This window comes from Falco cherrug, chromosome 4 (genome assembly GCF_023634085.1).
Source record: "Falco cherrug isolate bFalChe1 chromosome 4, bFalChe1.pri, whole genome shotgun sequence".
NCBI lineage: Eukaryota > Metazoa > Chordata > Aves > Falconiformes > Falconidae > Falco > Falco cherrug.
In genome coordinates, this window is record NC_073700.1 from 5,907,271 (window position 1) to 5,921,411 (window position 14,141).

The 14,141-nt window shown below is 38.6% G+C and overlaps 1 protein-coding gene across 8 annotated transcripts in view; it reads right to left on the reverse strand.

Moving 5' to 3' along the window:
* Positions 1-3,841: 3,841 nt before the first annotated feature.
* The window catches only part of BICD2 (BICD cargo adaptor 2), a 96,457-nt gene continuing 86,157 nt past the window's right edge, over positions 3,842-14,141 (reverse strand). The window contains exons 7-9 of one of the 8 annotated variants that reach the window (XM_055707929.1): positions 9,295-9,460; positions 7,567-7,642; positions 3,842-6,032 (exon numbers count right to left, since the gene is read on the reverse strand). In XM_055707929.1, coding sequence (XP_055563904.1) covers positions 7,595-7,642; positions 9,295-9,460 — 214 coding nt within the window. In that variant the 3' untranslated portion in view covers positions 3,842-6,032; positions 7,567-7,594. Of the gene's footprint in view, positions 9,461-14,141 lie in introns of all 8 variants that reach the window. The other 7 variants (XM_055707926.1, XR_008731836.1, XM_055707928.1 and 4 more) reach the window with 7 other exon arrangements.

Here is a 14,141-nt window from a genome sequence, read left to right on the forward strand (position 1 = left end):
TCTGGCATATCAGGCTGTACTGGTGAGCTAAACCAGCGCTAAACCAACCAGCAGCACCTGCAGCTTCCACCCGGCAGGTGACTAGTGGCTGTCCCAACAGGCGCTGGCTGTTCTGCTCACGCTCGAGCTTTCTGCTGTTTGACTGGTATTTGCACTAACCAAAAAACCCTTGCCACCCCAAGCATGAAAAGCATGCGTATACCGGCGATAACCGATAGCTAGGAATTCCATCCCTATGGAAAAAGACAAAACCACAAGGAACTTGCATTTGCAAAGGGAATGTTATTTTTCAAAGCTGCTACTAGATAACCACGACTATCAGCTAAAAAGAATTAATGCTTTCCTCATCCTCACAAGGCAGAAGTTCAAGCTGTTCTTTAGATGCAGGGAAGATGACACTCCAAAACATTCTACCAAAGCCTTCAGTAGCACGGGCCCAACGGTCTTCCCCTAACGGAGATGCCAGTCTTCTAAATGGACAGATACAAACTCTCAGTCTCTAAGACTTTGATAATTGGCTTAATAAAGGCTCATTGTTTACTTGGTGGTAACAGGAAGCTAATGTTCTGCTGCTGGATCAAATACTTTACTCTTGATCCCTTGAGAAAGCCTTGAGCTGCATTAATTCAAATTCCAGGGTAGAAGCCGTACAGGAAAATAAGCTAAGTAACATTTGAGATTAGTAGAAGCTGCCTGAATGCTTACTCAATATAATCTGAAGTAAGGATACAAACTGTCCTAACTAGGAACAGTCTCACCACCAGAAGTCGAGGGAAAATTGTTAGCGATTATGAAATTGCCAAACTGAGTGTCTTCCTTGGCTTTGAGTTAGCATGTACCTGAATACTGGGAGACTGCTTTAACCTAAAAATTCTGTGTAAAAAAAAAAATAGGGAGCCATGTTTCAAGGAGAAGATTAAAGGAGACAGTTTTTTTTAATATCAAGCAATAGAAAGCACCACATACTAAAATGAACATTTTTCCTTCACTCCTTGAACGCAGAGATTTGTGAATCCTCAAATACATTACTGCTTGAAAAGCAGAAATAATCAATCAGCTTCAAAAAAGATAAAAAAATATTACTGAGAATGGATTATGCCAGCACTTGCAAGAACTTATTTTACAAAACTCTCTTATTTTAATACATATGATCTCTTTAGAACCACATACTAAAAAATCATCAGTTCTAAAGTTTCTCCCACCTGTTAAGAATGTCACAGTATTTTAGCATAGCACATTCACAACTCAAAAGTTCACCTGCTGACATTTTTAAAAGTAAAATGACAAAGACTTTTTAGAAGCATAAAGTTGTTCAAAATTCTTGCAACATAAAGAGAATGGGGCAGGCACATTTTTGGCCATCACAGGGTGTCCTCACCTGACATCTGATTCAATAAAAAAACCCACAGTATTTGTGGGTTCCGCCCATAAAGTAATTTTCAGCTTAGTTAACCAACTCTATCTCTTACTTGCCAAGCTGGTGGAAATCTGGGTGTGTATGCTTATAACTTACTTCAGCCTAGTTTAAATTCATTTAATTTATATGTGGCTAGCTCAAGTTTTGCTTATGTACGTACCCTTAATCAGCACATAGTACATTACATGTATCATCCTGTTTAAATCACCAGCATGGATCAGGAATTAAGTACATTTTAAACTTACCTTCATGTTTTCTCCAATGTAATCACAAAAAGCAGCTTTCATTACACTGCTCCCACCTGGTACAGTATCTTTATTTCAGAAACAGTGTAATATCTAGAAGCAGAACCAGCTTGTTTGTTGGCTTTTTTTTTTTTTTTAAATATATATATATAGTTACTGGATCTAAGGCATTTTACAACCACTTCACTTGATAATTATCCCATCTGATGGCTTGGCTACGAGCCATGTCCAAGTCACAGGGCTGGATAAGGTAAGGCTGGCTGATGCAGATTCAGTGTACGAGACCAGGTCCCAGATTACCTCGGACATACCAAGTTCAGTATACAAGGGAAAAAACTGTTCACTCTGCAGCTGTGATAGCTCCTTCTTGTGGAAATTTGCCTTTGCACTGAGAAGCAGCAACACCCCCTCCTTTACTGGGAAAGGACAGCAACTCTCTTGGAAGAAAAGAAAGGAAGAGGATGAAGACAGCTTTTGAGTAGTTTGTACACGAGTGTTTTTCCCACCAACCGCTAATGAATGTTTGCTTGCAGCTTTCATACATAAACATTCAATATAAGACTCAAAATCACATACTCAAAATAATATTAATCACATACTTAAAATAATCATATTAACTAGATGCTTTGCTTGGTTTTGAGCTCACAGAGATGACCTTTATAGTTTTCCATTGTTTTTGCTAAGCCCTTGGGTGGAAAAATAGCCCTTCCTGGTCCTGTAGGTCAATCTAGCTCATCAACCCTCAAAAACCACAAGAATGTAAATATATTTTTGAAACTGTAACTTCAGTAAATAATTGCGTAGCTGAGTTTTAGCATGTTATCCAGTGGGATCTCCAGAAGGCACCTATGTCTTAATTTTCTTCGCCTTCATCCTGCAAGACTAGGTACATGGGGTCTTTCAGGTCCGCTTCTCCATCCTTAGGCACCCAAGCACTTCTGAAAATCTGCCCTGTTCCTCCTCCGAGAAGTTCGTTAGTAGCTTGTTTTCAGGTCTTACTTGCAAGAAACAAATGGTTGCTACTGAAATACTGAATCCAAGGCAAGCAGGAGCGTTACATTAGCTGGCAGATTCCTTTCCAGGAGATTAAATACAGGAACATCTGCAGCCTGGAATGTAGCTGGTGACCCACCCTCCCAACTCGGCACAGGCTACGTTCCCTCCAGGCACTGGATTTTTTGCTACACAGAAAAGTCTCAAAGACATGGATGTTTTAATTAATAGTTATTCACTAGACAAGCTTTTAAGGTAAATATTCTCCTTCTTATTTTCTTACTAAAGCATTTTTGAATCACACTGTTTCGCTATTTCAACAGATCTCTTCCTGTTCTGTCACTTGCATGCGTATTTATAAAATATTTCTCCTTTAGACCACTCTCCCAATAAAGTTCCCACTATAGCAAATGAGAAACTATACAATCAGGGCAAGTGTCCTAGCAAATACGGTCTGCTCGTTAACTGCACCCAATTTAACAAATATTTTCAATGCCTATGTAAAAATTGTCACATTGCTGTCCAGTTACGCTACAAATGATGCTAATTAGCTGGTGTAATGCACCGGACTGTTACCAGGTATATAAACAATAAGCAGAATAGTTTTAGGAGCCCTACCTGGGGACATAAGAGGTTTTAAACTATGGTATAAACCTGTATTTAATATTTCTATGGGCCAAGATAAATTCAATGATCTAGGAAAATCCTTGTACTGATGGGGCACGCCTTAGCCTCGCCCTCAGACTTTAAGCATATTCTCAGGTTGTTCAGGGGTTTTTGAGAGTTTGTTAATTCTACTGGATAAACATCATCTTAACATGTTTCTGAGAGTATATGAGAAACTGAGGTGTAGTTTTAGGAAGACCTGTCACCACTACCACCAAAAGCATTAGCCCTACCCTCCCGTTTCCTGCGCTAGTACAGCTGTTTGCATGCCTGTCCGGTGAGATACACTGAACCAGTCTGATCAAGGCTCCAGGGAAATCTCATGGAACAGCAGAGGGGATGGCGCTCCCCAAACAGGAGCACAAATAATCCATTTTCTAGTACTGCAGCAAATGTAGTTTTAAGTTTTCACTTTCTCTCAGATAAAAGTTAGTATCTATTCAGCCCCAATCCAAAAAGAGCTCAGGAAGACTAACTAAAACGGTGCCTTTCTTAAAATACAAACACAACAAGCAGAAAACATGATTCCTTTTCTTTTTTATTGATACTGCCAATGTGACTACCTTTACGCAGGCAGATTGTTTCCTACATTAAACACCTTTTTTAATTAATTTGAAAGTAACATTTTGTCCTCTATAGTTCCTAAGGTTATCCAATTAACACACAGTTATGCTTTTAAGAAGTTTCCACATTTTCTCTTTAATTCCCCCCCGCCCCCACCCCAGATCTGTGTAAAGGTTACTTGGCAAGAATACATGCATATGACGTTAAATGGAGACCAATCCACCACTAAAAGGTAATGCACATTAAACATAATAATACAGTACTTTGACATCATTTCAAATAAATACCCACATACAAATGTAGTAATTTTAAATGCAACAATATTTCTTATGAATCAATACTGTAATAGGAGATGGAAATATAAGTCCCCCACATCTAGGAATAATAATGCTTTTTCCAGCAAACAGAAATCTTTTCTCCGCTGTCAATATTATTTTAATTTGTACTTTTTTTGAGGAGTGAGAAGGCTCCCTCACATCAAGTACCAATTTAATCATTCATGTGAGCCTCAACAAACAGTAGAGACAGGTACAGTTTGTTGATGCACTTCTGTTTCTGTTTCCTGAAATTTCCATGATTAGATACAACATGCAAGAGAATATATCCATGTGTTGTTGTTCACATTTGCAATCAATACTATGGTTAACTGCATCCACCACCATACAAAGCTAACATAACATCAATATTCCTGATACATTCTCTGTACTGTTACCACAAATGTGTTAATACATCTTGCTCATTTGTTCAACATGAGTCCATTTAGTTCCCAAAGCGTATTCGGGTTTGTTTACGGTTTTTTTGTGGTGTTTTGTTTGTTCGTTTGTTGTTTCTTTTTTTCCTCTATACCCCTGAATTTGCAAGGATTTCCATGATGAAATATCATTGACTAACAGAATTTTTTACAATTCCTTGAATATATAATCTCTATAGTAAGACTACCCATTAAAAATGTGCGAAAGGGGAGTTCACTTTGCACTTATTGCTCCATATCTTTAATAAATTCCAAACCAGCCGTTCCATTTCTTCTAAGTTACAGGACTTAGACTAAACTATTCTAAGAGTCTCCCTTAAAATGATTAAAGGCACTACTGGCAATAATTAATGACAGAAAGGCGCTGATATATAACACCCTATCATTGACAACTTTAGAATTTTTCTTTCTAAATGTACCATAATTTGGCACAATAAAATGAAAAAGTAACAAAACAATTCCAATTTGGAATTTAACTGGTATAGTTGTATAAAATTCTGTTAATCAATAATACTTCAACTTCCCAAAACCCAGGAATTCTGGAATTTATAGGTAATACTACTTCTTTCATATTTTTCAAGTGCCTATTACTGTTTTAACCAGAGCAAAGTCAAGTTTTCTTCTTGTTACATTGAACTATTCCTAAGAATAATAATACAATATGAAAAAAACCCCAGAATTTGAATACCCTGGATTTCTTAATGAACATGGCAGTTAAAAGAACCAAAAATCAGTAATTTAAACATATAAAGCTTAACATTTTATAATAATAAAAAAGCTGCTGAAGCACAGCACACAGTTTAGCAGAGCTCCTGGTTTTTCTTGAAACTCTTTTCTAATCACAATCTAAAGCCTCCCAAAAAATCTCTGCCACATGCTGATGTAGAATTCAAAAATCACAACCCCAAACTGGAGAGAGACTATGAGCGCAAACCACTGCATTTACATGAACTCTTCTACATAAGGAATTAAAGAAGCTAAAGAAAAATATCAAAAGTGCACAGGTTTAACAATCGGATAAAAAAAATTAGCATCTGCAATGAAATAAGAAATTCCCCCCCCCCCCCCCCCATCCAAATAAGAAATTCCCCCCATCCAAACATTTCTAGTAGATCATAAACTAATATGGTGATCATTACATTTGAAGTAGGTTTCTTCAGCACTTGTAAGTTTTCTTACTGCAGCAGCACTTACAGGTAAAGCTTGTTTGTTTTATAGCTTCAGACATAAAAGGGAAGTTTCAGGTAGTATATAGGAAAAGATGTTTTCAAAAGTTAGGATCAGGTCAGTGGTTTCCATTCTTTGTGCAATGGGCTACCACTTTGAACTATAATGACAGAGGCTAAGAAATGCTGTTGCACTGTTGGAAAGGCCTTCTCCAGGGACTACTCTACAGCTGAAAAATGGAAAAATAAAATAGCATTAGAAAAGAAAAAAAAAAAGTGTTTACTTCTCAATTAAAGAACTGAAAACTTAAACCAGTGTGCTGCAAAAGCAGGTTAGTTGGTTGAGGGTGTCTGTTAGCTTACTGGGGTAGAAGCAGCCGTTTTAGCTCGCAGATGCTTCCCAAGCCAACGGAACAATGCTTATGGGTTCAGCCTGGAAGCATAGCTTTGCAGAAAGAAGGTTTCTTACAAGTACTGAATAAAGCTTTGCTGTTTAATCACAAGTTAACAGCAATGAATGTGCAAGAAACATTTTCAGTGAAGCTTTAGGTTCTCCAGAAACATGCAGGTCAGTATATCATGCAGGCCAATGCAAAGAATATCATTCAGAAGAGCCTGCTTGCAGAGGTAGGTGATGGCTTAAGGAATTTTCCATGCTTTATCCCAACCCATTGAAAGTGATATGAAAGACTTACAGCAAACGTACGTTTCAAGAAATTATTAATCAAAAATTACAAGACTCAGTCTTAAATATTATCTAAAAATACAAACAGCAGGATCAACTCACCTTACCACCATTCCTCATTTCTTTTTATAACAGGTGCTACAAGAACTTAAACCGTAACCTTGACAAGCTCCAACAGCAGTCAGGTTGGCTTTTTTGTTTTTTTTAAAGATTCACAGAAATGAATGAAGATGGAAACTACTACTAAGACTATCCGGTCAATAGCAAAATTGTTCATACTTGGAGCTGAAAGTGTGAGCCAAGACTGATAGTAATAGTCACTGTCCAATAACATTGAATTCTTTACAGAAAGTTCCAGTTAATTTGAAAAAAAAACCCTAACAATGCATTCAATTATCAGTTTCTCCAGTTTACCATTTTGCCATTAGTATTTTGCAAAAATACTGCCATTAGAGACACGGAAGCAGTGAAAACTGCATTAAAGCTCCCTACCATAGTGGAAGCAAAATTGTAACTGTTTCTATTGGAGCAGAGAAAGTTAGCACTCAAATGCCTGCTTTTACAAAGTATTTTAAAATTATACTCTAATGCAGGAATGAGAAGAATAAAGGCCTTTTGGAAGATTGTGCAGCAAAGAAGAGAAAAGCAGGATTGAAAACTGTTGAAAGATGACTTGCTTCTAAAATATCAAACCTGCTATTTAGCAATATTAAAGCTCAAATTCAGGAGAATTCAGTGTTTTCTAAAAAAAGTAATAACAGATGCACAGGGCCTAGTTTCTAAAGCCAGAATTACTATTTGCTTAAACTTCTCAAGCAGTGATGTTTGAGCAACATATTAAGACTTAAATCGCTGGGGTTTTTTTTTTCCTCCTCTTAGCATTGGTAAATGCAATTCTGGCACTGGACTGTGGCGTCCTGATGTTTCCCAGCTTTGCAGCAAGGTTTCTGCATTCCATTTGTCCGAAGTCTCACTGTACGAATTTAGAAGTTTTCTCCCACCCCGCCACTAATATCTGGGAAGCCAAAATCCCATGTGGTTTCCCCTCACTGGGAAAAATAAGCTGTGCTCCTTATTACCTTATATTAGTACTGTGATATCTCCTGACTACTTATAGGCAGAGCGGCAATGCACAGGAAGCAAGCTGCTGATCATCTATAAGAAATGGTAGTGAGATGAGGCAGTACCACATCAGGAATATTAGAATGGCTTTATAAAACATCACTATCAAGCAGACAACCGTGCAGTCTCGCATTGCTTTTAGTAATACTATAGGCATACAAAATTATTTGAAAGAGTACAAAATGAACAGGGCTTTACATTAAAATAAAGTTTGAGGCTAGGCACTTTAAAACTCCGGTTTCAAGAAAAAAAGCGTGCCTTGTTGTGCTCCACAAATTTTCCACAATTTTAGAAGCAATTATTTTCAATCTTTTTCTCTTAAGTAGGCACCAATTATGAAGTACACTTTCATATTATCAAACATTATTGTAATTAAGTGGCTAAAAAGGCCCCTTAAAAGTTCGAAAGCAGACAAAGGTTTACTTGTTTTTAAAGATTAACATGTATACTAAACTACTTCATAAATAATTATTAGCAGGACGATCTGGTTCGATTCCCCGTGCCTATAATGTAGAGCCCTGTAAAACGTGTGCTTGCATAAGGAATGCAGTATCTTCTGTGTATTTAAAAAAAATGATCAGAGCTCTGAAATACTATCCTATTTAGGTTAATACTGAAAGCTGAGGAAAAAATGTTTTGTGACTGACAATACTAGACCATAGTCACATTAACTCTACACATACATGTTGTGTGGCTACAGTAATATATAAAACAGATTCTTTCCAGAGTGTTATGCTTGCAAGGAGCAACATGAGACCACAAAGACCCCTTCAGGACATGACACTTTTCCACAGCATAACTTCTTAAAATGGAACTGTCTACCAGGTAGGATCCCAATTTTTAAAATTTTAAGTTTTATAACAGATGGGTAAATATTGCATATTTTTTATACGAATGTGCAAGTTTCTTCTGATTAACCCTCTGAAAAGAGGGAAGCAAACTGTAAATTATGTAGCCTACCGAGGTTTTTTTCTAGCTTTTATAGCCTATAAAAGCTTTAGGCCTTTGGTCAGTGGTGATTTGACAGCAAGTTCTTAATATCTGCCACAATGAGCAAACTAAGTTTGGTTCCAGTTTCAAAATGCTCTGCATTTTCAAGACATATCTTTAATTTTAACATTTGCTTTTCACCACTTCTTCAGCCACAATAACAAGGAAGGTTTTCTGTTTGTTTCTGCCTGTGAAAGCATTTATTGAAGTATGCCGCAACCCTGGAGAAAGGATCACATTTGTGCTATACAACCTACAATTAGCAGCACCAGATATACTACATCAGGTGTACTCTTTAAACACTTACCATAAACAGCAAAACCCATACATGTTAATTGTGGAAAAAGCCAATTCCTTTCCACTATTAACTAGTTAATAGCATCCCCATACTTACGAATTAGTTACAGTTAAGACCACCATAATACAATTTGTATTACCTGGTTCAACAACATACTAATACAAGTCAACTCACTGCGACATTAGACAGTGGGGATTTATGCTGACAGTTACAGCATAAAGTAAGATGCATAACATGATTTTTCTACACACCTGTCCTAGTCACAATAGATTTTATATTTCTCACTACAAAAAACCTGGTTGTTAAGGACAGATCCTTCGGACCTGTCTCCACAAGATCGAATATGACTTACACTAGGGTTACTGCTCTTGGCTTTGGAAGCAGATTTTGTGCGCACCCTTTTGGACTGCTCGTGGTCTAGCTCCAAATGTTCCAGGCGCTGGGTCAATGCCAGTTTCTGCTGGATAGCCATCCGAAGCAAGGAGTTCAGAGTCTTCTTCTCATCCTCAGCCGCTGCAAGCTGCCGCTGCATTTCATCCAGCTGTGTGACATATTCGTCACATCTGCAATGAAATATATCAATCTTTAGCAATCCTGTTTCCATCTACAGAACATGAATCCTTTGTGTCCAGCTCATACTAGCAGAACAATAATTTTGCAGTTGCTTGCTTATACGCTCTTTTAACTAGGAGCTTCAATCAAACCTGTAGAAAACCACAATTGTTCTTCGCTGGGGTTCTTAGAATCCCACACTCAGCACTTACATTCATGCCTTTCAAGGTATAGTATAATGAACAGCATCCTCGGATAATGAAAGTATGAAGCCTGATACAAAAATCCTCATGTGTAAAGATCAGTAAGATGTCCTTCCATAGCGAGTAGACAAAATACAGTGAAATTAACTTTTGTCTCTACTTACAGAGACCACAATGGTTCTAACTTTTAGGCTGGAAAGGGAGTCTGAGGGGAACAGCAGGAGCGCACTAAAATGACCGTTACTAAAATGACTATTAATGCCATTTGAGGAGTACCCGAACTTCATAGTTTGTTACTTTACACATGGAGTCCAAATAAATTTCCAGCGGTGACTGAACAGCATTGTTAAAAACAAGCATCTTTCCCAATTCTACTTTAACCTACTCCAATTCCTGATGTAAACATTCTATAAATAGTGGTTTATTACTATTTTCTCTATAGCAAGTGGCCTTTATGTAATCATTTTCACCATCAAAATTAATCAATCTATAAACAATTAAACAAAGGAACCGAGTGTTACTGGGAACTCTGTGGGAGAAGCTATATGAATGCCTGCAAACCGTTTCATCTACAGTCATTTTCACTGAGCTTGAAAGCTACTTAACTTGCACAGCACATCATGAACAATTTGTAAAATTAATGTCTCTACATGTAGATGCATATTTACTGCACATAGAAGACCAATTATGCGTATGGGTAGAAAAATAAATATTCATAGCTACCAGCTGGAATTTACAATGGCCACATCTGTAAAATAGAGCTTTTTCATAAAAGCAAAATATCAGCAGAGAAGTTCCTTTTAACATCAAAATGGAAAAGCCCCTGACTTTAAGGGACATTTATCATCATTAAGTAATATAAAGCAGACCAGGGAAAAAACTGCATTCACATGCAGATTTGTCAGCTGTGCTTATATCAGGTCCCAAATTCTGCCCTCCCTGTCTTCAAATAGCAGGATTCGGCTTATATTCCTAATTCTATTTGCTTGGAAAGAGAAAAAAGGGGAAAGAAAAAGTCAGAATTTTGAATACGTATGGAGATTAAACAATAACACAGAAATATTAATATAAAACCGGCACAAACTACAACTGCAAGGCGGCTTAGCATAGCAGAAGGTTTTGAGTTTAGGGCCACTGAGTGGGAATCGATCCTCTCAAATCTCTGCGGACCCTGCTCTCAAGTTCATCGCAGTCTCTCTCGTACTGTGGAGCACAACGGGAAAGTCGCGTGTGAGGGGTTTCTCCCAAACCAGGAACCCTCCATTGGCTGGAAGCCTAGCGCCTGCCCTCCTTCCAGCTGGATGGACCTTACACAGCAAAGCCAACCCATCCACCGCAGCGAGGCGGAGGCAGGACGAGGGCCCGATGGCATTCAGTTCACTAGCAGCGCTGGGGGCCACACGGACTGGAATGGCCCGAGGAAGTCTGAAAAGACAAAGATAAACCTTGTGGGCATAACGGTCCTCCCCTCTTATGGAAGGGGACACCAGCTCCCAGGCGTGGGCACGGCTCCCAAAACAAACAGCTCACAGCTTCGCTGCTAACCCCGTGCCCTGCTGCTCTAGATTATCAGAGACTGATTTTCTTCACTTGGGGGTGGGAGCAAAGCACAAACTAAAGATTACTGGGAGGCCTGAGGGCTGTGGGGTTCCCCTCCAGTTTTCAAACACACTCGTGACATCTGAGGTGAAAAAGTGCAAGTTTGCTTATATCACAAATTACCTTTCTGCTTTCTTTTCTACCTGCGGCTCAAACGTGATTTCTTCAAAGCTCCACTACTGCAAACCAGGAGAATGTCCAGAAAGTGTTACCAATTCCTTGAGGAGCGTAATGCGATTGCTTTAGCAAAATATGATCTGGCACTGAAGTGACCTGTCCTTAATTACCCTTGTCTTATTCCCAGCATTACACTCCCAAGAGGTCTGGGCAAGGTGAAATTATGGGGAGGTTTTCCCCCTCCCTTTCCCAGCTCCTTTCTTGTGACTCAAAACATATAAATATATTTCTATTTTTTTTAATTACAGAACAGAAAGTCCTGAAATTTTCAGTTCAGTGAAGCAGTGTCAAGATTGCTGCAGTCTATTCATTTGACTTCCACCAGAGAGATGCTAATCAAAGCCAGACACAGCAAGGCAGATTTCTCCCCCCGCCCCATTTAGAAAAGGGGATGATGAAAAGAGAACAAAACCATCGCAGTAAAGCAGAGTAGGGACATCCCACACAGTCTTGCTGATGTCCCTTAATCTTCTTCTCTAAATATTTCTGGTATTACTCAAATGCCTCTTGATCAAACACAGTCTGTTGTGCCAAACCTGATAGCTGACTGGTAACAGACAAATGCTTGTCAGAGTCTAAAAGGCTGTAAAGTTGTTCACGCATGAGCCAAGCTATAATTAAAGCCATGATTTTGACTCCAAAAGGTTCCTTGGCAAGTTATTATCTCATCAAGCCTTCCGTTAGCACAAAGGTTTAAAACATCAAATGACTACTTAGAAATTACAAGGCATTCACTATTTCAAATTTCCAACAAAAAGGGAGTGCTACCAGTAGTACACATGCAGCTGCAGTTTTTACTGTACCTGAATAACTGTTCTCTCCTACGTAGGAGAGGCCTGGGGAGAGGCAGGAGTGTTAACTACTACGACTACACACAGCCATGCATCCTAAACCTGCTTTCCTGATCTTTAAGTCAAATGAAATGATACAGCCTCAAAACCGAACCTTCTCCTAGTGCCAGCATGGCTCCAGGGCCAGAGGAACACTACGCTATGCAAAGTACCGCAATTGTTCACCTCAACAGAACAAGCGAGGATTAAAATGTTCTTAGAAGTTGATGTAGATGTTGCACGCGCAGGTGGACTGGGATCTGCCCTACTTACCTTCTTCCTTCCTGCTGTTTGATGACTCCCAATTTAATTTTCTCAAGGAAAAAAAAAAAAATTGCCTCCCTAAGCACATAAGATGACACACCCTCTGGCTCTACTTCAGCTAGTAGCAGTAGCTATGGCAGCACATTTTGGTGGTATGTGTATCTATATTTTGCTGCTTTGCAGATACAAAAGATCTTTCCCTTTTAGAATTTTTTAAAATGTCATTTGCCACCTGCTGAGCTACTTCCCAGCTGTATATTCAACACAAATCCCATTAGAAGTCATAACAGAAAATGTATTTGTTTTAAAAACACCTTTGAAAGAAAAATAATTGAGCTTTCATACTTTAAAGAAGAATATGAAATTAGCATAAGCCTGTTGTACATTTACACATTCACAGTTTTAAGTGGACAGAAGGCTTTGATGTTGCTGATTTTTTTATGACTAGTAATTCACAACAACAAAAAAAGGAGCTTAAGGAAACATCAACTAGACTTTTAAAAACACCAGCTAAAACAAACATCTACATAGAGGAAATAAATACCCTGAACGTTAAATACAATGATGAGAATTAAAACCCAAACCCTCTAAAACATTCTCTGAAGCCAAGCTATTGAAAAATCTAGCAACGGGTTGTCTCACTTTCAAAAGCTGCATACCACTACAAATGTCAGCTGTGCCTTATTTCTACATACCATTTTATTTAAGCTTTAGCGTATACTATATTAAATAACATTTAGAGCCAAATTCACTACTGAATCAAGATCTGTTCCAGAAAAAAATGCCATGTAACCAAATGCACCTGGGTATAATTATACTTTTTCCCCTCCTCTGCAATCAGTATGAGGACCACATGACAACCTCCAAGAAAGCAAGACAGATGTGATTGAAGGAGGCCTTTTGAAAGGAGCAACAACTATTTTAACTTCTACCTGGAGAGATTAAATTGTCAACCTACATAAGAAAGGAAAATATGGAGTATTAAAATCACGATTTTTCAGCTTTCTTAAACACTGGAAACATCAGAGCAGCAGTCAAAATGACATGTAAATGGGCATTGACTGCGCTTGGCTATAAGGGATAATAGCCACCTGCTATTTCAGACTGAATATCTTAGAAATTGGTATTAAAGACTGAATTTTACCACCTTCCCTCCATCTCCTCCAACCCCTGGTGAAAACCAGCTCATCTGCAGAGAAAGCGACAACTTTGTATTACCAAAGGAGGAACACAGGGAAGAAGATTACGGCACAAATAAAGCTGAATCTCCTGTCACAGGGTGGCCTTCCTCTGGGTTCTGTGGCAAATGCTGCAAAGCCCCACGATGTACCACAGGGCTGTGCTCCTCAGCATGAAGGGGAAGGTTCAGAGCCAGTCTATACATAATTTGGATTTTTAAGTGGAAGAAATGGAAGACTGTTACTAAGGACTGACAGCAGAAAACAGGCATGCCTTCAGAAACTGGATCGTAACTACGGTCTTACCCAATCTGAGATGGCCTCCTCTGAAGGAACTCACACTGGATGGAATTTTGCATAGCCATATACCCAAATGCATTTGTTTTTAAAAAGCTGTTGAAACAGAAGTATTAAAAAGCTTAACCCCACAGAAGCATGCTC